Consider the following 27334-nt stretch of genomic DNA (forward strand, 5'->3'; position numbering starts at 1 on the left):
GGCTCATTTGTGCACTGTGGGGATTTTCTTGGCTCCCACCCAAACACATACAAAAATGCAAGCATTAGCTCAATTGATCAGCTGACAGACAACATAAATTACGTACTTTCCAGAACCCTGGATACTATCGCACCTCTTAAGAAGAGGAAAGTCCGCTATAAGAAATTAGCACCCTGGTACAATGACCATACTCCTGCTCTCAAACAAGCTTCACGCCAACTTGAGCGCAAATGGCGTTCTACTAAATTGCAGGTATTCCTCCAGGACTGGAAAGACAGTCTACTAACTTATAAACATGCCCTCTCCACAGCACGTTCCTCATACTTTTCTACTTTAATAGATGAAAATAGAAACAATCCTAGGCACCTGTTTAACACTGTTGCCAGGCTGACCAAGAATCAAGTTGATCCATGTGCCTCAATATCATTTAGTAGCAATGACTTCATGAATTTCTTTGATGACAAAATTATAAAAATCAGGGGCAAGATTCAAAGTTCTCCTACCACCCCTCATATAGGGTCTGCCCTTCCATCCGCTCAACGCATGGATGCAGAATCTTCAGAAGAATCTTCAGAAAGACGGGCGGCCTATCTGAACTCTTGTGCTCCAATAGATCTCATGGAGTTTAATGCCATAGTTAATTCCTAAAAATCTTCTACTTGTCTTCTAGACCCTATCCCTACGAAGCTTTTCAAGGAGCTATTACCAGTGATTGGAACACCAATGTTACATATTGTCAATGTGTCTTTAGCATCTGGACACATACCACAGACTCTTAAACTTGCAGCCATCAAACCCCTTCTTAAGAAGCCAAACTTGGATGTGAATGACCTGTCTAACTACAGGCTTATCTCGAACCTCCCTTTCTTTCTAAAATACTAGAAAAGGCCATTTCAAAACAACTTGGTTCATTTTTGCACTCCAATCATATATTGGAAGTTTTTCAATCTGGCTTTGGACCCTCTCACAGCACTGAAACAGCCCTGGTCAAAGTACTCAATGACCTACTCCTCGCTTCCGACCATGGCTGCATCTCTGTACCTGTGCTTCTAGACTTAAGTGTGGTATTTGACACAGTTGATCACCTCATCCCTCTGGATAGACTTGAAAATCTTGCAGGCCTCCTTGGACAGGCACTCTCTTGGTTCAGGGTTGCTTTTCATCACTTGAGAAACATCTCAAAAATTCAGAAAATACTGTCCTTACATGATGCAGAAAAGCTAGCTCATGCTTTTGCTACTTCAAGATTAGATTACTGCAATGCTCTTTTGTCTGGATGTGCAAATTCCTCTCTGAAGGGCTCCAGCTAATTCAAAATGCAGCAGCTCGTATTCTCACTAGAACAAGGAGATTCGAGCACATCAGCCCAGTGTTAGCATCGCTTCACTGGTTGCCAGTTAAATTCCGAATAGACTATAAGATACTACTTCTTACCTTTAAAGCCTTACATGGGCTTGCCCCTTTGTACTTAAATGATTTACTTCTTCCTTATATTCCCTCACGAACGCTCTGTTCGCAGGGTGCAGGCCTCCTTGTTATTCCTAGAATATCTAAAAGTACCATAGGTGGTAGAGCCTTCTCCTATCGTGCTCCCCTCCTGTGGAACAAGTTGCCTGCCCATGTTCGGGGCGCAGACACTATCACCTTATTTAAAGCTAGGCTCAAAACATATATTTTTAGTCTCTCTTATATTTGAGGGGCAGGAGTGGGTGGCAGGCATAGCTATAGAGTCTCTGGCAGACTGAGCGGTTAGTGCTGTCACTGGATCATCATTGGTAGTGCTGTGTTAAGCTGAACCGGTCATGGTCTGGTGATGACTGTCTCAAGCCTGCCCTCATGGCTGCGTTGGCCCCTGCCTCTGTTTCCCTTAGCTATGCTGCCATAGCCTTATTCTGCCGGGGTTTTCCTTATCGCACACAGGCACCTCTGTCTCTTCTGCTCTGCTTGCTAATCTACCATTTGAACCCCCTAACAATGTGCTTTATTCTCGTCTTCCTCGGCTCTGGGCACCTGCCCGGAGCTCTAGCCCAAGTTTGCTGAGCACCCCCCCCGACCCGCAGCTCCAGCCCTAGACCAGCTAGACCAGCTGGGCACCCCCGCCTCCTGCCACTGTTGATTTTCCATAACAAACCGGTGCCTGCCCGCGGCAGATGGGTTCCCCCTCTGAGTCCGGTTCTGCTCAAGGTTTCTTCCTGTTATCAGTCAGGGAGTTTTTCCTTGCCACTGTTGCCCTAGGCTTACTCTTTGGGGGCCGGTTCTCTGTAAAGCTGCTTAGTGACAAAGCTCCTTTGTTAAAATACAAATTATAAAAAAATTGAAATAAAGTGTTGGCCTGTAAAGCAAAAGTGAGCCTGTGATCTTGTGCCATTTGCCTTGCTTCTCAGCTCTGCCTTGGTCTATTTTGATCACAGTCTTGGATCTCTGGTCTTGATTCTTTATCTCTGGTCTTGATTCTTTAGCTGCTTATTTTACCATCCTGGGTCACAGTGGGACAGACAAGCTGTGGTTCTGCGGTACCTTTCATTCATTTTTTTCACAATTATATTATTTATTTTCCATGTCTGTCTAATTTTGTGTAAAGGAAGTGTAGCTTGTATTTTTTTATTTGATGGGGAATATGTTCATCTTAATACTGTAACATACTATACCCTCCCTTCATTTAAATCTGTGAGTTGTATGTTTGGACCATTATTGATCCATCACATTGGTTTGCCTAACAAGGAATTCATGATGCATTTAATAACTGGTATCTTTAATGATAATATGTTAATTAAATCTAATAAAATACATTTTACATGTTGGATACATTTTTTACATTTGATGGTACTTCTGTATTCATTAAATGAGGGCACAATCTGTTAAAATAGCTTGACTCAAAAATCATAATTCTCACTTGCCTGACAATTCTATTGTATTCTATGTTCACTTTAACTATGAAGTGTTTATAATAACATGCTGTCATTATCTACTTTAATAATTACATAATACTCACATGGCCTTCCTGCAGTTTCTGAGTACTGGTAGCAGTCTCTGATGACCTGCTGCTGATGTGTTGTAGGTCTTCAAGTGAAACTCATCCAGGACCTCCTCTGTCATCAGTAACATAAAGGCCAGAGCTGAACATTGGTGTGGTTCCAGCTTTTCATTAGAGTGTTTTCCTGATCTCTGGAACTTCTTTATTTCTTCCACTGGAGTGTTTTTATTCAGTTCATTGAGACAGTGGAACAGATTGATGGTCCTTTCTGCTGAAGATTCTTCTTTGATCTTCATCCCAATGTACTGGACTGTGTTCCTAATGCTCTTTGAACTGCTCTCTTTCTGTGGGACTGGTACAGATGATCTGCTTCCTGTCTGTGTCTGTGGATCTAAATGGTAAATGGTAAATGGACTGTATTTATATAGTGCTTTTATCCAATCTGGTACAGGTGATCTGCTTCCTGTCTGTGTCAGTATTCCTCCTAATAGAGTCTGAATGGAGTCCAGAGAGAGGCCTAGAAGGAATCTGAGGAAAAGGTCCAGGTGTCCATTCTTACTCTCTAAGGCCTGATCCACTGCAGTCCGGTGTAACTCAGACAGCTGCACTCTGTCCCTGCGAGGTTTTGACTCTTCTGCTCTGAGTACATTTCTGTTCTCATTCACACATGAATGAAACACAAACAACGCAGCCAGATACTCCTGAATGCTCAGATGCACGAAGCAGTAGACCTTCTCCTGATCCAACCCACACTCCTCTTTAAAGATCTCTGTGCACACCCCAGAGTACACTGAAGCTTCACTGACATCAATGCCACTCTCTCTCAGGTCCTCTTCATAGAATATCAGATTGCCCTTTTCCAGCTGTAGAAAAGCCAGCTGCCCCAGTTTAAGGAGGATTTCTGTATCGGACTCTGAGATTTCTGGGTTTGTCACATCGGTGCCATGATACTTCTCATTCTTCACATTAGTTTGAATGAGCAGAAAGTGTGTGTACATATCAGTCAGAGTTTTGGGCATTTTTCTATTGCCTAATTTACCCAACATTGTCTCCAGTACAGTGGCAGAAATCCAGCAGAAGACTGGTATGTGACACATGATGTTCAGACTCCTAGATGACTTTACGTGTGAGATAATTCTGCTGGCCTTTTTCTTATCCCTGATTCTCTTCCTAAAGTATTCCTCCTTCTGTGGGTCATTGAACCCTCGTACCTCTGTCACCTGGTGGACGCACTCAGGAGGGACCTGATTGGCTGCTGCTGGTCGGGAGGTGATCCAGAGGAGAGCAGAGGGAAGCAGATTCCCCAGAATGAGGTTGGTCAGCAGCACATCCACTGATGATGACTCTGTTATATCACAGCAGATCTTATTGCTTTGGAAATCTAGAGGAAGTCGACACTCATCCAGACCATCAAAGATGAACAAAACTTTGACTTCATCTTCAAAACTTTTGATCTCTTTCAGCTGCGGAAAGTAGTGCTGCAGAAGTTTCATGAGACTAAAATCTCTCTCCTTTTTCAGATTCAGATCTCGGAAAGGAAGAGTGAAGATGAAATCAATGTCCTGATTGGCTTTTCCTTCTGCCCAGTCCAGAATGAACTTCTGCACAGAGACGGTTTTCCCAATGCCAGCGATGCCCTTTGTAAGCACAGTTCTGATGGGTCTCTGTTGTCCAGGTAAAGGCTTAAAGATGTCATTGCAGAGGATTGCAGTCTCCAGTGTGGTGTGTCTCTTGGATGCTGTCTCAATGTGTCTGACCTCGTGTTCATCATTGACCCCCCCACTTCCCCCCTTTGTGATGTAGAGCTCTGTATAGATCTCATTGAGGAGGGTTGGGTTGCCCTGCTTTGCTAAACCTTCAAATATGCATTCAAACTTCTTCTTCAGAGCAGTTTTCAGCAGCTTCTGAGCTCTTTCTATGGATGTATCTGAGGAGAGGAAACATGAGAAACAATGTTTAAAATAACAGAACAGATAATAAAAAATACATATGCAGTCCATTTTCACAATGGTTTACACACCTCTTAAGGTGTTACACACTTCTCACAGTGTGCTCTACACACAAAATGAAAACATATCAAACAATGAAAAAGGATTCAATTCCTTTATCACATTCAATTTCTTAATTTTTCATAGTATGATGTGGTAAATATGGTCTTCATGGGTCATGTAGTAATTTAATCATCTTATAATTTTTATGCTCAGTGCTCATTAATCCTGGATAAAAACTCAGACCAGATCTGAATCTCTTTCAGGGACATTTAATCTCATGTGCATTTGCTTGCCCCATAATCACTGCTGGATGCAATATTTTAATTTAAACACCGTTGTGTACATGTAGTGTGTGATGTTTTCAATATGCAAGACTGTTGATGTAAAACATATTATGAAAGTGTAGATGCTAAAAATCAAAACATTGTACTCTGTTATATTTGATTGCTAAGCTCATTTCAGCATTCAAATGGACACAGTAGCAATGAGTGAAAACTCTTACTGTGCTGCTCATCTCTCTCCAGTGAGTCAGTGAGATCCTTCTGCTTCACAAGGCTGCTGGTCAGCTGTATTAGTGTGAAATAAACACATGGCGAGGTGTGCTGTATCAGTGTGAAATAAACACATGAAGAGGTGTGCTGTATGTATGTGAAATAAACACATGAAGTGGTGTGCTGTATCAGTGTGAAATAAACACATGAAGAGGTGTGCTGTATCAGTGTCAAATAAACACATGAAGAGGTGTGCTGTATCAGTGTGAAATAAACACACGGCGAGGTCTGCTGTATCAGTGTGAAATAAACACATGAAGAGGTGTGCTGTATCAGTGTGTGAAATAAACACATGAAGTGGTGTGTGGTATCAGTGTGTGAAATAAACACATGAAGAGGTGTGCTGTATCAGTGTGAAATAAACACATGAAGAGGTGTGCTGTATCACTGTGTGAAATAAACACATGAAGTAGTGTGCTGTATCAGAGCCATTGAAACAATCAGATTCTTGCAATATGTCTCATGTTTTCTCTTATAGGAAGGCCAGAACGGGGACAGATACTTTTAAACAGAATACATGCAGAAGGTCCAAAGCCTCAAGTTTGAAGTGCACCTTTAATCCCTGATTAATGCTCAGTAAAATGTCCAGTGTTAATTCAACTCTTAACAGATAACATTTGGTCCCACATTGCACAGTGGGATGAAACATTATCTGTTAAGAGAGTTGAGAGTTGAATTAACACTGGACATTTTATTGTGTGGTTTTGTAGAGACACTACTTGTGATAAATCAAGAGTTCCCATAGAATAAATCAGTTTCTCAGTGCAATACATTTGGAAAATTCGGACTATAAACTGCATGCTTCAAAACCCTCTGTTTGGAATCGAACTCAGCCATTGTGTTTGGGACCTAAAAAAGTTGAATTTGGGTCTTTCTGTGAGCCCAGGTAGCACTCTACAAAATTAAAAAACCTGATTACATATTCAAACTTATCAATTAAAGAGTACAAATTCATTTTTTATCATGCGATTATATTCAAAGGAAATGCAGAGTACAGTACAAGACAATCACACAAGCAAATATTAAAATAGAAAAAAGTATAAATAATACCTGTTTTGAGAACAGTTTCTCTGAACTCCTCTTTACAATATGGTTGGACAGCTGTGAGCAGTGGATTCTGTGAACAAATCAAGAAACAAAGTTTAGAGTTAAACTCATATTCTTCCTGCAGCTCTAACTCAGAGCACATAGAGACAGAGCTTCCAGTTAAACTCATCCTCTTACTGCAGCTCTAACTCACAGGAAATCTTGACGGAGCTTCCAGTAAAACTCATCCTCTTACTGCAGTTCTAACTCACAGCACATGGAGACAGAGCTTCCAGTTAAACTCATCCACTTGCTGCAGGTCTAATGCAATATGAACGTGTTTCATTACCTTTGATCACCTGTGAACTCTCCACTGAAGAAGATTGGACGATCCATTGAACGGTCACTCTTCACAGACAGACAGCTGGGTACACGTGACCCAGCCCTATCTACCTGGACCCTGTGAACAAAACATGGAGACAAAGATTTAAGTGAAACTCATCCTCTTACTGCAGCCCTAACTCACAGAACATGGAGACAGAGCTTTCAGTTAAACTCTACCTCTTACTGCAGCTCTAATTCACAGCACAAGTAGACAGAGCTTCCAGTTAAAATCATCCTCTTACTGCAACTCTAACTCACTGCACATGGAGACAGAGCATCCAGTTAAACTCATCCTCTTAGTGCAGCTCTAACTCACAGCACAAGGAGACAGAGCTTCTAGTTAAACTCATCCTCTTACTGCAGCTCTAACTCACAGCACATGGAGACAGAGTTTCCAGTTAAACTCATCCTCTTAGTGCAGCTCTAACTCACAGCACATGGAGACAGAGTTTCCAGTTAAACTCATCCTCTTAGTGCAGCTCTAACTCACAGCACATGGAGACAGAGCTTCCAGTTAAACACATCCTCTTACTGCAGCTCTAACTCACAGCACAAGGAGACAGAGCTTCTAGTTAAAATCATCCTCTTACTGCAGCTCTAACTCACAGCACATGGAGACAGAGTTTCCAGTTAAACCCATCCTCTTAGTGCAGCTCTAACTCACAGCACATGGAGACAGAGCTTCCAGTTAAACTCATCCACTTGCTGCAGGTCTAATGCAATATGAACGTGTTTCATTACCTTTGATCACCTGTGAACTCTCCACTGAAGAAGATTGGACGATCCATTGAACGGTCACTCTTCACAGACAGACAGCTGGGTACACGTGACCCAGCCCTATCTACCTGGACCCTGTGAACAAAACATGGAGACAAAGATTTAAGTTAAACTCATCCTCTTACTGCAGCCCTAACTCACAGAACATGGAGACAGATCTTCCAGTTAACACATCCTCTTACTGCAACTCTAACTCACAGCAAACTTTGACAGAGCTTCCAGTTAAACTCATCACCTAACTGCAGCTCTAACTCACAGCACAAGGAGACAAAGCTTACAGTGAAACTCATCCTCTTTCTGCTGCTCAAACTCACAGAATATGGAGACCAAGCTTCCAGTTAAACTCATCCTCTTACTACAGCTCTAATTCACAGCACATGGAGACAGAGCTTTCAGTTAAACTCTCCACTTGCTGCAGGTGTAATGCAATATGAATGTGTTTCATTACCTTTGATCACCTGTGACCTCTCCACTGAAGTACATTGGATGATTCATTGAATGGTCACTCTTCATAGACAGACAGCTGGGTACAGGTGACCCAGCCCAACCTACCTGGACCCTGTGAACAAAGCATGGAGACAAAGATGTCAGTGAAAGTTATCCTCTTTCTGCAGCTCGAACTCACAGCACATGGAGACAGAGCTTCCAGTTAAACTCATCCTCTCACTGCAGCTGTAACAGTGCGTTCACACAGTGAGTAACTCGGTTGATGAGTTGCTGGAAGTCCATTCATTCTCTATGTAGCTGAGCGAGGCCCAGAAACACGAGCAACTGGGCAACTGAGCAACCAAAGTTGCCCTAAAAATGTTGCTCACAGTATAACTTTTTGCTGGCATCGCCCGACAACAGCCAATCAGAGTTTCAGGTTTTCTATTTCTCCAACCAATATGATACCATTTCGCAAATTATTATCCCGCTCAGTGAGAATAAATGGACGAACAAATTGTCATTATGGCACAATTACACCCGGTGTTATACAACGTTTTTTAAAAAAAGAGTACAGGGATAAGCGTCTGAAAATGACACTTGGACGGCAGTTTTAGCTTGCTTGCTAGCAAGCTAGTCTGTGAGATAAAGAGATCGCTAGCTAGGCAGCTAACTAGTGAGAGAGATATGGCGAGATCGCTAGCCAGCTAGTGAGAGGGATAGAGAGGTCGCTAGCTAGGCAGCTAACTAGTGAGAGAGATATGGAGAGATCGTTAGCCAGCTAGTGAGAGGGATAGAGAGGTCACCAGCTAGGTGGCTAACTAGTGAGAGAGATATGGAGAGATCGCTAGCCAGCTAGTGAGAGGGATAGAGAGGTCGCTAGCTAGGTGGCTAAGTAGTGAGAGAGATAGAGAGAGATACATGGCTAACGAGATGGCAATAACAAATATTAATCAGTGTCTGACATAACTATAGAAACAAAAGGAGATGATATGTGGCTACATGGGAAATATGCGTCTTTTGTAACGCCTTTATTTCTCGTCAAAAGTATGTAGTGCACAAAACCTCTAAGAGGATACAACGGGAAGCTCCTGCACCTCCCTCAGCATAGTAAACTTGAGCAACCCACCAACCCAGCTTCTCGCTGTGTGAACGCAGGGTAACTCACAGCACAAGGAGACAGAGCTTCCAGTTAAACTCATCCTCTTACTGCAGCTCTAACTCACAGCAAACTTTGACAGAGCTTCCAGTTAAACTCATCCATTGACTGCAGCTCTAACTCACAGCACATGGAGACAGAACTTCCAGTTAAACTCATCCTCTTACTGCAGCTCTAACTCACAGCAGAAGGAGACAGAGCCTCCAGTTAAACTCATCCACTTGCTGCAGGTCTAATGCAATATGAACGTGTTTCATTACCTTTGATCACCTGTGAACTCTCCACTGAAGTACATTGGATGATACATTGAAAAGTCACTCTTCATAGGCAGACAGCTGGGTACAGGTGACCCAGCCCAACCTACCTGGACCCTGTGAACACGAAATGGAGACAAAGATTTCAGTGAAACTCATCCTCTTATTGCAGCTCTAACTCACAACACATGGAGACAGAGCTTTCAGTTAAACTCATCCTCTTACTGCAGCTCTAACTCACAGCACATGGAGACAGAACTTCCAGTTAAACTCATCTTCTTACTGCAACTCTAACTCACACAACATGGAGCCAGAGCTTCCAGTTAAACTCATCCTCTTACAGCAGCTCTAACTCACAGTACATGGAGACAGAGCTTCCAGTTAAACTCATCTACTTGCTGCAGGTATAATGCAATATGAACGTGTTTCATTACCTTTGATCACCTGTGAACTCTCCACTGAAGTACATTGGACGATGCATTGAATGATCACTCTTCATAAACAGACAGCTGGGTACAGGTGACGCAGCCCTATCTACCTGGACCCTGTGAACAAAACATGGAGACAAAGATTTCAGTTAAACTCATCCTCTTACTGCAGCTCTAACTCACAGCACATGGAGACAGAGCTTCCAGTTAAACTCATCCTCTTACTAAAGCTCTAACTCACAGCATATGGAGACAGAGCTTCCAGTTAAACTCATCCTCTTACTGCACCACTAACTCACAGCACATGGAGACAGAGCATCCAGTTAAACTCATCCTCTTACTGCAGCTCTAACTCACAGCACATGGAGACAGAGCTTCCAGATAAACTCATCCTCTTACTGCAGCTCTAACTCACAGCAGAAGGAGACAGAGCTTCCAGTTAAACTCATCCACTTGCTGCAGGTATAATTCAATATGAACGTGTTTCATTACCTTTGATCACCTGTGAACTCTCCACTGAAGTACATTGGACGATGCATTGAATGATCACTCTTCATAGACAGACAGCTGGGTACAGGTGACGCAGCCCTATCTACCTGGACCCTGTGAACAAAACATGGAGACAAAGATTTCAGTTAAACTCATCCTCTTACTGCAGCTCTAACTCACAACACATGGAGACAGAGCTTTCAGTTAAACTCATCCTCTTACTGCAGCTCTAACTCACAGCACATGGAGACAGAACTTCCAGTTAAACTCATCTTCTTACTGCAACTCTAACTCACACAACATGGAGCCAGAGCTTCCAGTTAAACTCATCCTCTTACAGCAGCTTTAACTCACAGTACATGGAGACAGAGCTTCCAGTTAAACTCATCCACTTGCTGCAGGTATAATGCAATATGAACGTGTTTCATTACCTTTGATCACCTGTGAACTCTCCACTGAAGTACATTGGACGATGCATTGAATAATCACTCTTCATAGACAGACAGCTGGGTACAGGTGACGCAGCCCTATCTACCTGGACCCTGTGAACAAAACATGGAGACAAAGATTTCAGTTAAACTCATCCTCTTACTGCAGCTCTAACTCACACAACATGGAGACAGAGCTTCCAATTAAACTCATCCTCTTACTGCAGCTCTAACTCACAGCACATGGAGACAGAGCTTTCAGTAAAACTCATCCTCATACTGCAGCTCTAACTCACAGCACATGGAGACAGAGCTTCCAGATAAACTCATCCTCTTACTGCAGCTCTAACTCACAGCAGAAGGAGACAGAGCTTCCAGTTAAACTCATCCACTTGCTGCAGGTATAATGCAATATGAACGTGTTTCATTACCTTTGATCACCTGTGAACTCTCCACTGAAGTACATTGGACGATGCATTGAATGATCACTCTTCATAGACAGACAGCTGGGTACAGGTGACGCAGCCCTATCTACCTGGACCCTGTGAACAAAACATGGAGGCACAGCTTCCAGTTAAACTCATCCTCTTAGTGCAGCTCGAACTCACAGCACATGGAGACTGTGCTTCCAGTTAAACTCATCCTCTAACTGCAGCTCTAACTCACTGCACACGGAGACAGAGCTTTCAGTTAAACTCATCCTCTTACTGCAGCTCTAACTCACAGCACATGGAGACAGAGCTTCCATTTAAACTCACACTCTAACTGCAGCTCTAACTCACAGCACATGGAGACAGAGCTTCCAGTTAAACTGATCTTCTTACTGCAGCTCTCTAACTCACAACACATGGCGACAGAGCTTCCAGATAAATTCATCCTCTTACTGCAGCTCTAACTCACAGCACATGGAAACAGAGCTTCCAGTTAAACTCATCGTCTTACTGCAGCTCTAACTCACAGCATGTGGACACAGAGCTTCCAATTAAACTTATCCTCAAACTGCAGCTCTAAAAAACAGCACATGGAGACAGAGCTTCCAGTGAAACTCATCCTCTTGCTGCAGATCTAATGCAATATGAACGTGGTTCATTACCTTTGATCACCTGTGAACTCTCCACTGAAGTCAATTGGACGATGCATTGAACGGTCACTCTTCATAGACAGACAACTGGGTACAGGTGACCCAGCCCTATCTACCCAGACACTGTGAACAAAACATGGAGACAAAGGTGTCAGTTAAACTCATCCTCTTACTGCAGCTCTAACTCACAGCACATGGAGACAGAGCTTACATTTAAATTCATACTCTTACTGCAGCTGTAACAGTGCGTTCACACAGTGAGTAACTCGGTTGATGAGTTACTGGAAGTCCATTCATTCTCTATGTAGCTGAGCGAGGCCCAGAAACACGAGCAACTGGGCAACTGAGCAACCAAAGTTGCCCTAAAAATGTTGCTCACAGTATAACTTTTTGCTGGCATCGCCCGACAACAGCCAATCAGAGTTTCAGGTTTCCTATTTTTCCAACCGATATGATACCATTTCGCAAATTATTATCCCGCTCAGTGAGAAAAAATGGACAAACAACTTATCATTATGGTACAATTACTCCCGGTGTTATACGTTTTAAAAAAAAAGAGTACAGGGATAAGCGTCTGAAAATGACACTTGGACGGCAGTTTCAGCTTGCTTGCTAGCAAGCTAGTCTGTGAGATAAAGAGTTCGCTAGCTAGGCAGCTAACTAGTGAGAGAGATATGGAGAGATCGCTAGCCAGCTAGTGAGAGGGATAGAGAGGTCGCTAGCTAGGCAGCTAACTAGTGAGAGAGATATGGAGAGATCGCTAGCCAGCTAGTGAGAGGGATAGAGAGGTCACTAGCTAGGTGGCTAACTAGTGAGAGAGATATGGAGAGATCGCTAGCCAGCTAGTGAGAGGGATAGAGAGGTCGCTAGCTAGGTGGCTAAGTAGTGAGAGAGATAGAGAGAGATACATGGCTAACGAGATGGCAATAACAAATATTTATCAGTGTCTGACATAACTATAGAAACAAAAGATGATATGTGGCTACATGGGAAATATGCGTCTTTTGTAACGCCTTTATTTCTCGTCAAAAGTATGTAGTGCACAAAACCTCTAAGAGGATACAACGGGAAGCTCCTGCACCTCCCTAAGCATAGTAAACTTGAGCAACCCATCAACCCAGTTGCTCGCTGTGTGAACGCAGGGTAACTCACAGCACAAGGAGACAGAGCTTCCAGTTAAACTCATCCTCTTACTGCAGCTCTAACTCACAGCAAACTTTGACAGAGCTTCCAGTTAAACTCATCCATTGACTGCAGCTCTAACTCACAGCACATGGAGACAGAACTTCCAGTTAAACTCATCCTCTTACTGCAGGTCTAATGCAATATGAACGTGTTTCATTACCTTTGATCACCTGTGAACTCTCCACTGAAGTACATTGGATGATACATTGAAAAGTCACTCTTCATAGGCAGACAGCTGGGTACAGGTGACCCAGCCCAACCTACCTGGACCCTGTGAACACGAAATGGAGACAAAGATTTCAGTGAAACTCATCCTCTTATTGCAGCTCTAACTCACAACACATGGAGACAGAGCTTTCAGTTAAACTCATCCTCTTACTGCAGCTCGAACTCACAGCACATGGAGACAGAACTTCCAGTTAAACTCATCTTCTTACTGCAACTCTAACTCACACAACATGGAGCCAGAGCTTCCAGTTAAACTCATCCTCTTACAGCAGCTTTAACTCACAGTACATGGAGACAGAGCTTCCAGTTAAACTCATCCACTTGCTGCAGGTATAATGCAATATGAACGTGTTTCATTACCTTTGATCACCTGTGAACTCTCCACTGAAGTACATTGGACGATGCATTGAATGATCACTCTTCATAGACAGACAGCTGGGTACAGGTGACGCAGCCCTATCTACCTGGACCCTGTGAAAGAAACATGGAGACAAAGATTTCAGTTAAACTCATCCTCTTACTGCAGCTCTAACTCACACAACATGGAGACAGAGCTTCCAGTTAAACTCATCCTCTTACTGCAGCTCTAACTCACAGCACATGGAGACAGAGCTTTCAGTAAAACTCATCCTCATACTGCAGCTCTAACTCACAGCACATGGAGACAGAGCTTCCAGTTAAACTCATCCACTTGCTGCAGGTATAATGCAATATGAACGTCTTTCATTACCTTTGATCACCTGTGAACTCTCCACTGAAGTACATTGGACGATGCATTGAATGATCACTCTTCATAGACAGACAGCTGGGTACAGGTGACGCAGCCCTATCTACCTGGACCCTGTGAACAAAACATGGAGACAAAGATTTCAGTTAAACTCATCCTCTTACTGCAGCTCTAACTCACAGCACATGGAGACAGAGCATCCAGTTAAACTCATCCTCTTACTGCAGCTCTAACTCACAGCACATGGAGGCACAGCTTCCAGTTAAACTCATCCTCTTAGTGCAGCTTGAACTCATAGCACATGGAGGCACAGCTTCCAGTTAAACTCATCCTCTTAGTGCAGCTCTACCTCACAGCACATGGAGACAGAGCTTCCAGTTAAACTCATCCTCTTACTGCAGCTCTAACTCACAGCACATGGAGACAGAGCTTCCAGTTAAACTCATCCTCTTACTGCAGCTCGAACTCACAGCACATGGAGACAGTGCTTCCAGTTAAACTCATCCTCTTACTGCAGCTCTAACTCACAGCACATGGAGACAGAGCTTCCAGTTAAACTCATCCTCTTACTAAAGCTCTAACTCACAGCATATGGAGACAGAGCTTCCAGTTAAACTCATCCTCTTACTGCACCACTAACTCACAGCACATGGAGACAGAGCATCCAGTTAAACTCATCCTCTTACTGCAGCTCTAACTCACAGCACACGGAGACAGAGCTTTCAGTTAAACTCATCCTCTTACTGCAGCTCTAACTCACAGCACATGGAGACAGAGCTTCCATTTAAACTCACACTCTAACTGCAGGTCTAATGCAATATGAACGTGGTTCATTACCTTTGATCACCTGTGAACTCTCCACTGAAGTCAATTGGACGATGCATTGAACGGTCACTCTTCATAGACAGACAACTGGGTACAGGTGACCCAGCCCTATCTACCCAGACACTGTGAACAAAACATGGAGACAAAGGTGTCAGTTAAACTCATCCTCTTACTGCAGCTCTAACTCACAGCACATGGAGACAGAGCTTACATTTAAATTCATACTCTTACTGCAGCTGTAACAGTGCGTTCACACAGTGAGTAACTCGGTTGATGAGTTACTGGAAGTCCATTCATTCTCTATGTAGCTGAGCGAGGCCCAGAAACACGAGCAACTGGGCAACTGAGCAACCAAAGTTGCCCTAAAAATGTTGCTCACAGTATAACTTTTTGCTGGCATCGCCCGACAACAGCCAATCAGAGTTTCAGGTTTCCTATTTTTCCAACCGATATGATACCATTTCGCAAATTATTATCCCGCTCAGTGAGAAAAAATGGACAAACAACTTATCATTATGGTACAATTACTCCCGGTGTTATACGTTTTTAAAAAAAAGAGTACAGGGATAAGCGTCTGAAAATGACACTTGGACGGCAGTTTCAGCTTGCTTGCTAGCAAGCTAGTCTGTGAGATAAAGAGATCGCTAGCTAGGCAGCTAACTAGTGAGAGAGATATGGAGAGATCGCTAGCCAGCTAGTGAGAGGGATAGAGAGGTCGCTAGCTAGGCAGCTAACTAGTGAGAGAGATATGGAGAGATCGCTAGCCAGCTAGTGAGAGGGATAGAGAGGTCACTAGCTAGGTGGCTAACTAGTGAGAGAGATATGGAGAGATCGCTAGCCAGCTAGTGAGAGGGATAGAGAGGTCGCTAGCTAGGTGGCTAAGTAGTGAGAGAGATAGAGAGAGATACATGGCTTACGAGATGGCAATAACAAATATTTATCAGTGTCTGACATAACTATAGAAACAAAAGATGATATGTGGCTACATGGGAAATATGCGTCTTTTGTAACGCCTTTATTTCTCGTCAAAAGTATGTAGTGCACAAAACCTCTAAGAGGATACAACGGGAAGCTCCTGCACCTCCCTCAGCATAGTAAACTTGAGCAACCCATCAACCCAGTTGCTCGCTGTGTGAACGCAGGGTAACTCACAGCACAAGGAGACAGAGCTTCCAGTTAAACTCATCCTCTTACTGCAGCTCTAACTCACAGCAAACTTTGACAGAGCTTCCAGTTAAACTCATCCATTGACTGCAGCTCTAACTCACAGCACATGGAGACAGAACTTCCAGTTAAACTCATCCTCTTACTGCAGGTCTAATGCAATATGAACGTGTTTCATTACCTTTGATCACCTGTGAACTCTCCACTGAAGTACATTGGATGATACATTGAAAAGTCACTCTTCATAGGCAGACAGCTGGGTACAGGTGACCCAGCCCAACCTACCTGGACCCTGTGAACACGAAATGGAGACAAAGATTTCAGTGAAACTCATCCTCTTATTGCAGCTCTAACTCACAACACATGGAGACAGAGCTTTCAGTTAAACTCATCCTCTTACTGCAGCTCGAACTCACAGCACATGGAGACAGAACTTCCAGTTAAACTCATCTTCTTACTGCAACTCTAACTCACACAACAAGGAGCCAGAGCTTCCAGTTAAACTCATCCTCTTACAGCAGCTTTAACTCACAGTACATGGAGACAGAGCTTCCAGTTAAACTCATCCACTTGCTGCAGGTATAATGCAATATGAACGTGTTTCATTACCTTTGATCACCTGTGAACTCTCCACTGAAGTACATTGGACGATGCATTGAATGATCACTCTTCATAGACAGACAGCTGGGTACAGGTGACGCAGCCCTATCTACCTGGACCCTGTGAACAAAACATGGAGACAAAGATTTCAGTTAAACTCATCCTCTTACTGCAGCTCTAACTCACAGCACATGGAGACAGAGCATCCAGTTAAACTCATCCTCTTACTGCAGCTCTAACTAACAGCACATGGAGACAGAGCTTCCAGTTAAACTCATCTTCTTACTGCAGCTCTAACTCACAGCACATGGAGACAGAGCTTCCAGTTAAACTCATCCTCTTACTGCAGCTCTAAAGCCGCGTTTCCACCGCAGGAACTATACCCCGGAACTAGGAACCTTTTGAGGAACTCAGTGCGTTTCCACCGCAGGAACTAGGGTCTAAATTTAGTTCTGGGGGCTTTGTTTTACCCCCCAAAACGTTCCTGCTCGGGGGGTAGTACTTTCCGAAAGTACAGGAACCTTTTGGGTGGAGCTTGCAGCGCTGAACATTTCTGATTGGTCGAGTACTCGTAGCGTTTGTGTTGTATTTATTTTCCGCCATTACCCGCCATGTTTGAAAATATGCAGCGGCAAACCAATTTATTTTCATAATAACTTCAAATCAAATTTGTATGTTATGCGGCGCAGTAGCCTACTTTTGGTTATAGCCTATCAACGTCTTGGAATTATAACGTGTGCTCTTCTGTTCTTTTCTTGCTTTAGTATTCGTTTTATAAAATGCTAAGCATTCGTGCTGGGACAGCATATTACGTAGGCTACCAAAACATTCAAACGGATTAATTCGGTTGCTGAATATTTTCTTCCGGATTTTCTTTGTTAGCCCGTTGTAATTGACTCAAAACGTTTGATACAGTTATGTGAGGTATGCGGTAGTTCTGCATAATTAACATTGGTGATACAGTACAAGCAAACTGGAAATCACCTTCCGCACTTTTTATCCGGGTAAAATAACAGGTTAATTCTAGTAATCTTCCCTTTAGCTTTTTCAGACTGCCGTAATTTTACTCAATTTTACTGCCATTTTTCAATTCCACGAAAAGACCAGGAAGACTATGGACTCATTTATGGCGCATGGTTCGCATCTGGAGGGCACACTTCGCTGCTCGGCTAGCAGTAACTTCGAAGGAAAGCAAACGGTGGCTGTACCACTACTAATTTACATTTTCACGCAAGTCCGAGTTTTCGTTCTATTCTTGTCATTTTGCGATTAGCCTATATGGAATTGACGACGAGAAAGTAATAAAACCGCTAATTCTTTACAACGTGTGCATGTTTTCTGCTGTTAATGAATGTGTTTGAGAGGATATATGAAAATCAATAAATACAAAAGTAACCATATATAGTCATTGTTGGTAACCCGTTGTATATAAGTGGAATAAACCCCTCCGGGCTGTCCCGGTTATTAGAAAATAATGTAGGCTACTTCGGTGGTAGTATGGGGTTACAGAAGAAATCATATGACAGATGGACCGACGACAACGTCAGTGGGCTAATTTGCCTAATCTTCGCGGTACTTTAGACCCCGGTGGAAACGCAGACAACCATTAGCTGAAGGAACCTTTTAGTTCCTGGTAAAGTAGTTCCTGGGACTGAAAGTTCCGGGTAATTTCGGTGGAAACGCGGCTTAATTCACAGCACATGGAGACAAGGCTTCCAGTTAAACGCATCCTCTTACTGCAGCTCTAACTCACAGCGCATGGAGATAGAGCTTCCAGTTAAACTCATCCTCTTACTGCGGCTCTAACTCACAGCACATGGAGACAGAGCTTCCAGTTAAACTCATCCTTTTACTGCAGCTCTAACTCACAGCACATGGAGACAGAGCTAACAGTTAAACTCATCCTCTTACTGCAGCTTAAACTCACAGCACATGGAGACAGAGCTACCAGTTAAACTCATACTCCTACTGCAGCTCTAACTCAGAGCACAAGGAGAAAGAGCTTCCAGTTAAACTCATCCTCTGGCTGCAGGTCTAATTCAATACGAACATGGTTCATTACCTTTGATCACCTGTGAACTCTCCTCTGAATTCGATTGGATGATTCAATGAATGGTCACTCTTCATAGACAGACAGCTGGGTACAGGTGACCCAGCCCTATCTACCTGGACCCTGTGAACAAAACATGGAGACAGAGCTTCCAGTTAAACTCATCCTCTTACTGCAGCTCTAACTCACAGCACATGGAGACAGAGCTTCCAGTTAAACTCATCTTCTTACTGCAGCTCTAACTCACAGCACAAGGAGCCAGAGCTTCCAGTTAAACTCATCCTTTTACTGCAGCTCTAACTCACAGCACATGGAGACAGAGCTTCCAGTTAAATTCATCCTCTTGCTGCAGGTCTAACTCACAGCACATGGAGACAGAGCTTCCAGTTAAACTCATCCTCTTACTGCAGCTCTAACTCACAGCACATGGAGACAGAGCTTCCAGTTAAACTCATCCTCTTACTGCAGCTCTAACTCACAGCACATGGAAACAGAGCTTCCAGTTAAACTCATCTTCTTACTGCAGCTCTAACTCACAGCACAAGGAGACAGAGCAACCAGTTAAACTCATCCTCTTACGAAAGTTCTAACTCACAGCACATGGAGACAGAGCTTCCAGTTAAACTCATCCTCTTACTGCAGCTCTAACTCACAGCACATGGACACAGAGCTTCCAGTTAAACTCATACTCTTACTGCAGCTCTAACTCACAGCACATGGAGACAGAGCTTGCAGTTAAACTCATCCTCTTACTGCAGCTTAAACTCACAGCACATGGAGACAGAGCTACCAGTTAAACCCATACTCTTACTGCAGCTCTAACTCAGAGCACAAAGAGAAAGAGCTTCCAGTTAAACTCATCCTCTGGCTGCAGGTCTAATTCAATACGAACATGGTTCATTACCTTTGATCACCTGTGAACTCTCCTCTGAATTCGATTGGATGATTCAATGAATGGTCACTCTTCATAGACAGACAGCTGGGTACAGGTGACCCAGCCCTATCTACCTGGACCCTGTGAACAAAACATGGAGACAGAGCTTCCAGTTAAACGCATCCTCTTACTGCAGCTCTAACTCACAGCACATGCAGACAGAGCTTCCAGTTAAACGCATCCTCTTACTGCAGCTCTAACTCACAGCACAAGGAGCCAGAGCTTCCAGTTAAACTCATCCTTTTACTGCAGCTCTAACTGACAGCACATGGAGACAGAGCTTCCAGTTAAATTCATCCTCTTGCTGCAGGTCTAACTCACAGCACATGGAGACAAAGCTTCCAGTTAAACTCATCCTCTTACTGCAGCTCTAACTCACAGCACATGGAGACAAGGCTTCCAGTTAAACTCATCCTCTTACTGCAGCTCTAACTCACAGCACATGGAGATAGAGCTTCCAGTTAAACTCATCCTCTTACTGCGGCTCTAACTCACAGCACATGGAGACAGAGCTTCTAGTTAAACTCATCCTCTTACTGTGGCTCTAACTCACAGCACATGGAGACAGAGCTTCCAGTTAAACTCATCCTCTTACTGCAGCTCTAACTCACAGCACATGGAGACAGAGCTTCCAGTTAAACTCATCCTCTTACTGCAGCTCTAACTCACAGCACATTAACTCTCTGATTCATGCATTTTTACCTCTTTCTCGCAGGGCCGTGGGTTCCATCCTCAGTCTCTGTCTCCTCTGAGGAACTCATTTTAGAAACAGCGCCCCCTGTCTCAGGACACCTGAACACGCCAGATCAGATTCACAAGTGGGTTCTGACCCAAATTGGCAGACCTGTAAATACACACAAGAACATGATAACGCACAGACATAATAATACAAACAGACACACACATACATCAAATCTCATAGAACAGAAAAATGTGGAAATTAACTGAGCCATAAACTTGTATAGCAATACAATTCCCTCCAAAATATTCTGCACCCATGATAATTACTAAGACCGTTGAATATAAAGATTACCAGTGCTGAGGTATATTTTCATTGTCCAACATATGGAATATATTTAATGATATAATGGAAACTACCAAAATGACACATTTCTCAGATGATACAACAATTTTACAAAAAGTGTGCGTCACAATTATTGGCACCCCTTATTTGGTACTGTGCGCACCCTCCCCTCGCAGGGATAATGGCACTGAGTCTTTTTACATAACGTCTTATAAGACCAGAGAACACATTGGGAGGGATCTTAGACTCTTCCTCCACCCACAATCTTTCCAGATCGTGATGTCTTTGTTGATCTGTGCTTATGGGCTGTGCTGTTCAATTGAGTCACAGGTTTTCAGGGAGTTTCAGAAGTCTTTAGCCTGTTGTAGCCATTGCACAATGATGCTTCTGCATCATTAACCTTTATTTGTGGATTTTAACGTGAATTTGGGGTCATTATCTTGCTGAAAGATCCACTAGTTTCAGTCTGCTGGCAGAGGTAGTCAGGTTTAGGGCTAAATTGTCCTGGTACTTAGGTAGAATTCACGATGCTGCTTTCCTTAACAAGGGCCCCAGGACCAGCGTGAGCAAAGTAGCCCCATAACATTAAAGATCCACCACCGTATTTTTCTTTTCAGTATATGCAACCTTAAATCCATCCTACATCATATTCCTAGACATGGCTGTGAGGGGGGCTGGAACCTCACCCAGCATGCATTGGGCAAGAGGCAAGAAAAAACCCTGAACAGGTCACCAGTCCATCACAGGGCAAACAACATGCACTTACACACTCATACATTCAAGCAATTTAGTGTCTCCAATTAGCTTAACCTGCATGTCTTTGGACTGTGGGAGGAAACCCATGCAGACATGGGATGAGAATATGCAAACTCCACACACACCACCATGCTGCTCTCCAGCAGTTTTAAACTTCTTCATTATTGCCCTCACAGTAGTAACTAGCATCTTCAGTTTATTTTTTGATCCATTGCCTGATTTTCAAAGGTCAGCAACCATTTTCATTTCGTTCGTCCTTTCTTTTTCTTTCTCTGTGGTGAAGATGAAAAATGGGTTTCACAAGCAGGTTCTCAGTTTAATCCTCCAGTGAAACAGGAAGCCATGGAAGGCCACAAGAGTTTCTCTTAATATTGATGTAGATTGAGTTTGATTTTATTTTATTTATAAGAATCTTTAGGGGTCCCAAATATTTTTATATATTTTTGGGAAATAACAACCCTACCTGAATCCAACCGTCACACTAGAGGGCGCCAGTTCCCCCAATCTTAGTTTGTTTTCTGTGCCTGTTTAATGCTAATTAAGGTATTGTGCAAACATTTAATAGCCTGACCAGATTCACATTACAGGTACCTGTAACTGATTTATGACTAGTCAAAGAGCTAATTTAAGATCTAACTGCATTTTCACTCATCAAAAAAACTTTTAATATCTCAAATTACATTTTGCTAGTAGGATTGAAGTTTCTTTCGCCATTCAGTTGTATGGGACCTCCAATTAAAAGATACCTACAATTCAGTTTTGACTATCCAAAACGTGAACTCCAGATACTGTATCGCCATTTCAATTATGACTAGTCATAACTCAAATTAGAGATCTCCACATTAGCTCTGACTTAGTCATAAATTCAGTTAAAGATATCTTTCATTCCTCCGGATTTAAGATATGTCAGGTACCGGGGGACCAGGACCCAAACACAGAGTGGGAAAAACACCAGGAACTCCAAAATGGAAAATACAATCAAAGACTTTACTCTCATACAGGTAACAGAAAACAGGGAACAAAAACAAGGCAAGACAGGGCACTTTCAAAAACAAAAACAGCAGAATTTTCAAAAAAAAAAAAAACACAAGGAAACAGAACTCAGGCAGGGCAGAACTCAGACAGAAACGCGGGCACCGCGGTTGTCTTTTCCAAAGTTTTTTTTAAATTCTCCTTAACATCTTTCCTTAACCTCATGACGTTTTCCATCGAGGTCAAGGAAAAGTGGTTAGGAAAAGACATAGGACGAAATTTTTTTGCTTAGGAAGGTTCCTAACTGAGTGAAATAACCCGGAAGTATCTAAGTGGCAGCCATGATAAGAGCTGTTCGAATTCTCTAAATGCTAAGGAAAGGTGCTTCAATGCTTCCTATCTTATCTCCTTTAGCATAGGGCACACTGGACCGTCCTTTACGAAAGGAAAGGAGATAATGCCGTCCCACAGTTCCTTACGGCAGCAACATTTAAAGCGAAGCACAATTCGGCAGTTCACGAAAACAAACGATCAACATGACTGAGTTGTGCGGTGGTTCTTAAGCTATTATATGCATAGGCTTATAATCAGATCATAATCAGCATATTAACCATAACACAGAAGTCTGTCTTTCAAGAAAAAGGGATAGGAGACGTTTTTAGCTAGATTGTTTTTAATTCCACATGTTTGAAACTTATGAATGATGATATGTACAGTAGTGAATTTGTAGGCCTAACATGGTATGCCTATCTTGCATTAAATTTAATGAATTATTTTCATACAATCAAATTAATTGGGATTCATGTCGATAAATATGAGTGGACAGGAGGATGAGCGTGAGCAACCATTCTCAATATGACAACCATTTCGTTTCACTTTTGTGACTGGTAGCCTATATTCCTTTTTTAATTCAATTCCAACCCTGGTAATGAAGTAATATTTTTCACCGGGTTGTCCACGTTTATATAGCCTGCATGAAACATCACTGTAAGAATGCACGGGGCGAAGTAATTAAGATGTGCTTTTAGTAGTCCATCTTCGGAACATTGGGATGGCAGGTATGCCATCCCGCCAAGTTACGCCTTGGCGGGGGCATGCCCCATACCTATACAGCACCGAGAGTTTGGCACTTTTCAGGGTTCCCCACAGAAATAACCACAACAGCCACAGACACTCAGTCCTTAAAAACATTAAATTCTGTACATTCTGACCCCATTTCAACAGACAGATTTCATAAACAACTTCACATGTCCACACAATAAAGCCCCAAACTAAGGGGATTTTGCGTTTTCTCCTTCTTTTTCTCTTTCTTCTTCTTCTTCTCATTCTTATTTTTCCTGCCGCCTATCCCACTAACAACATGTCTCCCCATTGGACATTTTACCGACATCAGCCAAATCTTGACCTACACGACCCAATCAAAAACTCGCATACACACGCAAAATACCCATGCATTTTTACTCTGAAGCATTTGCAGTTTAAACAGCTAATCGGCCTGTGGCCTAGTGGGTAAGGTTACAGTCTTGGGAATATGGGGTCTTAGGTTCAATCCCAGCTAGGGACATGTTTCTTTAACCTGCATTTTATAATTCATAATTTTAATCACTAATAATTGTCTACTACTTCTCAATTATTGCTTTTGCACCATATCTACCCGCCGTTCACCGAACGTATACACTGCATTATGACGTACCGTCTGCACATTCAGTTATTAACCGGCTACAATATTGCAAAGCCATATGGATTCAACGGGAGCTTTTCTGTGCTTACTGGCCTGTGTTCTTCTTTAAAACCACGGACAGGTTTGCTAATGATATTTCACGCATTGCATAGCTATGTCATGGTGCTGCACTAGCGAAGTCACAGACTGGTAAACCTCCGGTTGAAGGATTGAATCCCGCCTCGCCTTCAGGCAGATAATTTCCTCCTTTACACTAACGTTTTCTTACGCTTATATTTGCTTTACCAAAACTCACTCAAGGCCACCCATATGCATTTCATGACGGCAAATGTATTCCTTTTATTAAAAAGTTACACCAGTTCACCACTGTGCCATTTCTACTAACTATATTTCTTCACTTGTCTACCGTACAAAACCTTCTTATCGGCAAACGCCCACGTTTCTGCATTCATGTTACCTCGCCCTGTTCTCTATCTAGCCACATACAAACAATTACTACGTATGTACGTTCTGCAACTCCCCATTAAAACATTACATTTAAAATCATGACTCACTCATAACTATAACTACTCGTACTGAACATGAAAAAAAGCAAATCAGTGTAACAAATTTCACACATTACTTAACCCTCCACTTTAATAATTAGTACTTCATACCGACTGTTATATATACCATTCGATAAGGAACCTAAGCTTGCTCATGGTCACTTTGTTTACTTCGCACTATAGTCTATGATCATGTCAACCTTCACCTACATGCCCATTCTGCTATAAACATATTGTTTCAACTACGCAATTTCATCACATCTCCTAATTTCTCTCACACTGTTCTTATTTTCTCATATGCAAAGCCTGCTGGGACATAGGCCTATGCGTCTGCTCCTATTCTCCACTATCAAGTTTTCCAGTTCTAGCTTAGCAAAACAGCGAAGAGGACTCCTACCTATTCATTCATTCCAGATAAGCCTATCAAAATGCCTTATAAACCTTACAAACACTAAAAGTGCATCTCCACGAAATAACAGAAAACGGAGCAGGACAGAAGGGTACACAAGTTGCGACTTAGGGAGCTCTAATTCTACGGGCTTGCTGATTCTTTTGTCAATCAAGGCTCGTTGGATGGCCGTCAAATCCGTGAGTACATACACTGGCCATATTTCACCTGCGTTTCTGATGCGTTTACACTTACGCCACCGCACCCTTTGTCACAGCCACTGTTTTACATATATAGCAAACGGTACACGCTCATCAGATTGTATAAATTCACACAAGGATAGCCATAATCCACAACCGCTTCTTACAGGGTCACTTCGCATTTCTCACTCTCATAATAAAACGCTTTGCAAAAAAAAATGATATCTCATAAAAAACACGTTTTCAACGTACAAAAATGCCAAGTTACTCACACATACAAGACATACATGATTCTATAACTCATTCATTCAGACTGCCAAAATCCAGGCCTGCCATTCAAAGTATTGATATCAAAATGACGCCAAGTTACGGTAGTACAAACAATATAGGCTATCCTGCCTCACCGAAATTAAATAAGATTTATTCCAAAGCAATGCTACTGTGGTCGGAGCCGCAATGTCAAGGCCAAGAGGCGCCACCTCCCACCCCAGTGACCACAGACTGTAGCCCCTACTGTAGCTTAGTCCTCCACAGTAATCAGGAAGTGACGCAAACTGTACCTCATTGGTCCACAACAAATATTATTACAGTGTCCAAATGACACAATAAATCATGAAATCGACCCATGGACAGTCATAAGACGAATAAAATACACATATTGTGACTATTTGTTCTCATGAGAAAAAATTATTGACTTTGTATTTTGACCGCATTTGTACCGTAGACTTACATGGAAACCGGATATGAAAACACCTATACTGGAGCCAACCGTAGTGGCGCTAGTGAGCAACGAGGAACAGCAAGACCAGGAAATGAGCTTCAAAAACGAAGTCCGGTTTGGCCGCTTGATTCGGACGCAGCCTTTTCGTCCGCTTACCTCTAGGTGGACGCTTTTTCGCGTAATAGGTGCCTGCGTTCTTCCTTGTCCGTTCACCCGATATATAAACAGCTTGAAACACAGCAACTGACAACAGACAACAACAGACAACTTGTCACAAACACATACGTATAGGAATTGTAACGTCAGCTAACCTTATTTTTTTCCTAGTGGGAAAACTAGAAGACCTTCGTCGGTTAGCCTAGTCAAAGATAGACGGACACCCCTAGTCAAAGCCTGCGAGAGTAGACAGTAAACTGTAGCGAGATCGTCATCCAATGCCGAATTGCCCCATTTTATTCACTCGAACAGGGTAATGTTTATTAAAGTCGTCGTAATATGTTCATATATGTTTGGATGGACATGGAATTTCACACAAAGGTAGTTTAATTACCCTAAATACCGGACACCTAGGCTACTTCCAACCCCCACATCTTTTCGAAATTTTCAATAAAAAGGACGGGACCAACGCCGCAAAGAAGCGTGTCCGGGTTCTGGAGGGTGTCCGACTATGAGTAAAATGATATCATATAGGCCTAGAGTAATCTCTGCCTAACATAATCACTCCACTGTATATTTTTCCTCAATATTGCAAACCACTTAATTTTAGTAGGCTAATGGGAATGATTCCCTCTAAAACATGAAAAAAGTAACAACCCCTTAATTGTTTAATTTAAAACAAAATCAGGGTTTATAGTGCAGTAAGTGTAAAAATGTCAACAACACGCGACAAGTCCTGTGACGTCCGTCTCACTAGGCTACCTCCTCACATGATAGAAGTGGTCATGGAATATAAAAAAACTGAAGTAAACTTTCTTTTAAAGGTTATTTTTAAATTACTTTCTGGTCTAAAAGGTATGTTTGGATTCCGTATGAGCTCTTAGCTTGTTAGACTACGCATTAAACTCGCTATTTTGTTGCCAGTTATCCGTTTTTCTGAATTACGCGGGTTAATGCGATTATACCTGAAGATTCCCATTCCTCCCCGCAGCCCTTTACCTTCAGCTTCTCTTACATCAGTTCCACTCCACAACAGACTGTTTACTCCGTTTTTTACATTTCATTTTATTCCTTCTTTCCTAGGATTTCTTTCTCCTCCATTTTTAAAATGGCCGTTAAGCTTCCGTTTCTGTTTTGGACCTTTCCTTACTTACCTGTTTACCTGCTCAACTGAATGTTCGATGGGTGGAGTCATCTGTTGTGGAGTGTA

General features: G+C 42.6%; 2 protein-coding genes across 2 annotated transcripts in view; both read right to left on the bottom strand.

Moving 5' to 3' along the window:
* Window positions 1-27334, bottom strand: part of LOC118219193 — a 172652-nt gene that overhangs the window by 33232 nt on the left and 112086 nt on the right. The window lies entirely within an intron of this gene.
* LOC118218887 lies at window positions 478-27322 on the bottom strand. The gene is made up of 20 exons (XM_035401614.1): window positions 27124-27322; window positions 26125-26211; window positions 20384-20525; window positions 19652-19762; window positions 18760-18870; window positions 16707-16817; window positions 16279-16389; window positions 14112-14222; window positions 13742-13852; window positions 13314-13424; window positions 11319-11429; window positions 10891-11001; window positions 10463-10573; window positions 8152-8262; window positions 7668-7778; window positions 6892-7002; window positions 6567-6633; window positions 5468-5531; window positions 2993-4901; window positions 478-1165 (listed from the first exon to the last, which is right to left on the bottom strand). Exons 3-20 carry the CDS (start codon window positions 20440-20442, stop codon window positions 1147-1149), a joined length of 3561 nt encoding a protein of 1186 aa, XP_035257505.1. The 5' UTR covers window positions 20443-20525; window positions 26125-26211; window positions 27124-27322; the 3' UTR covers window positions 478-1146.

This window comes from Anguilla anguilla, chromosome 19, assembly GCF_013347855.1.
Source record: "Anguilla anguilla isolate fAngAng1 chromosome 19, fAngAng1.pri, whole genome shotgun sequence".
Taxonomy (NCBI): domain Eukaryota; kingdom Metazoa; phylum Chordata; class Actinopteri; order Anguilliformes; family Anguillidae; genus Anguilla; species Anguilla anguilla.

Bases quoted from the DNA above. Each gene is read 5' to 3' on its own strand.
- LOC118218887 (XM_035401614.1), bottom strand. From the start codon at position 20,442: ATGAGTTCCTCAGAGGAGACAGAGACTGAGGATGGAACCCACGGCCCT. The intron at 7,779-8,151 runs GTAATGAAACAC...TTTTGTTCACAG, and splicing joins GAGGTCACAGGTGATCAAAG to GGTCCAGGTAGATAGGGCTG. The intron at 7,003-7,667 runs GTAATGAAACAC...TTTTGTTCACAG, and splicing joins GAGTTCACAGGTGATCAAAG to GGTCCAGGTAGATAGGGCTG.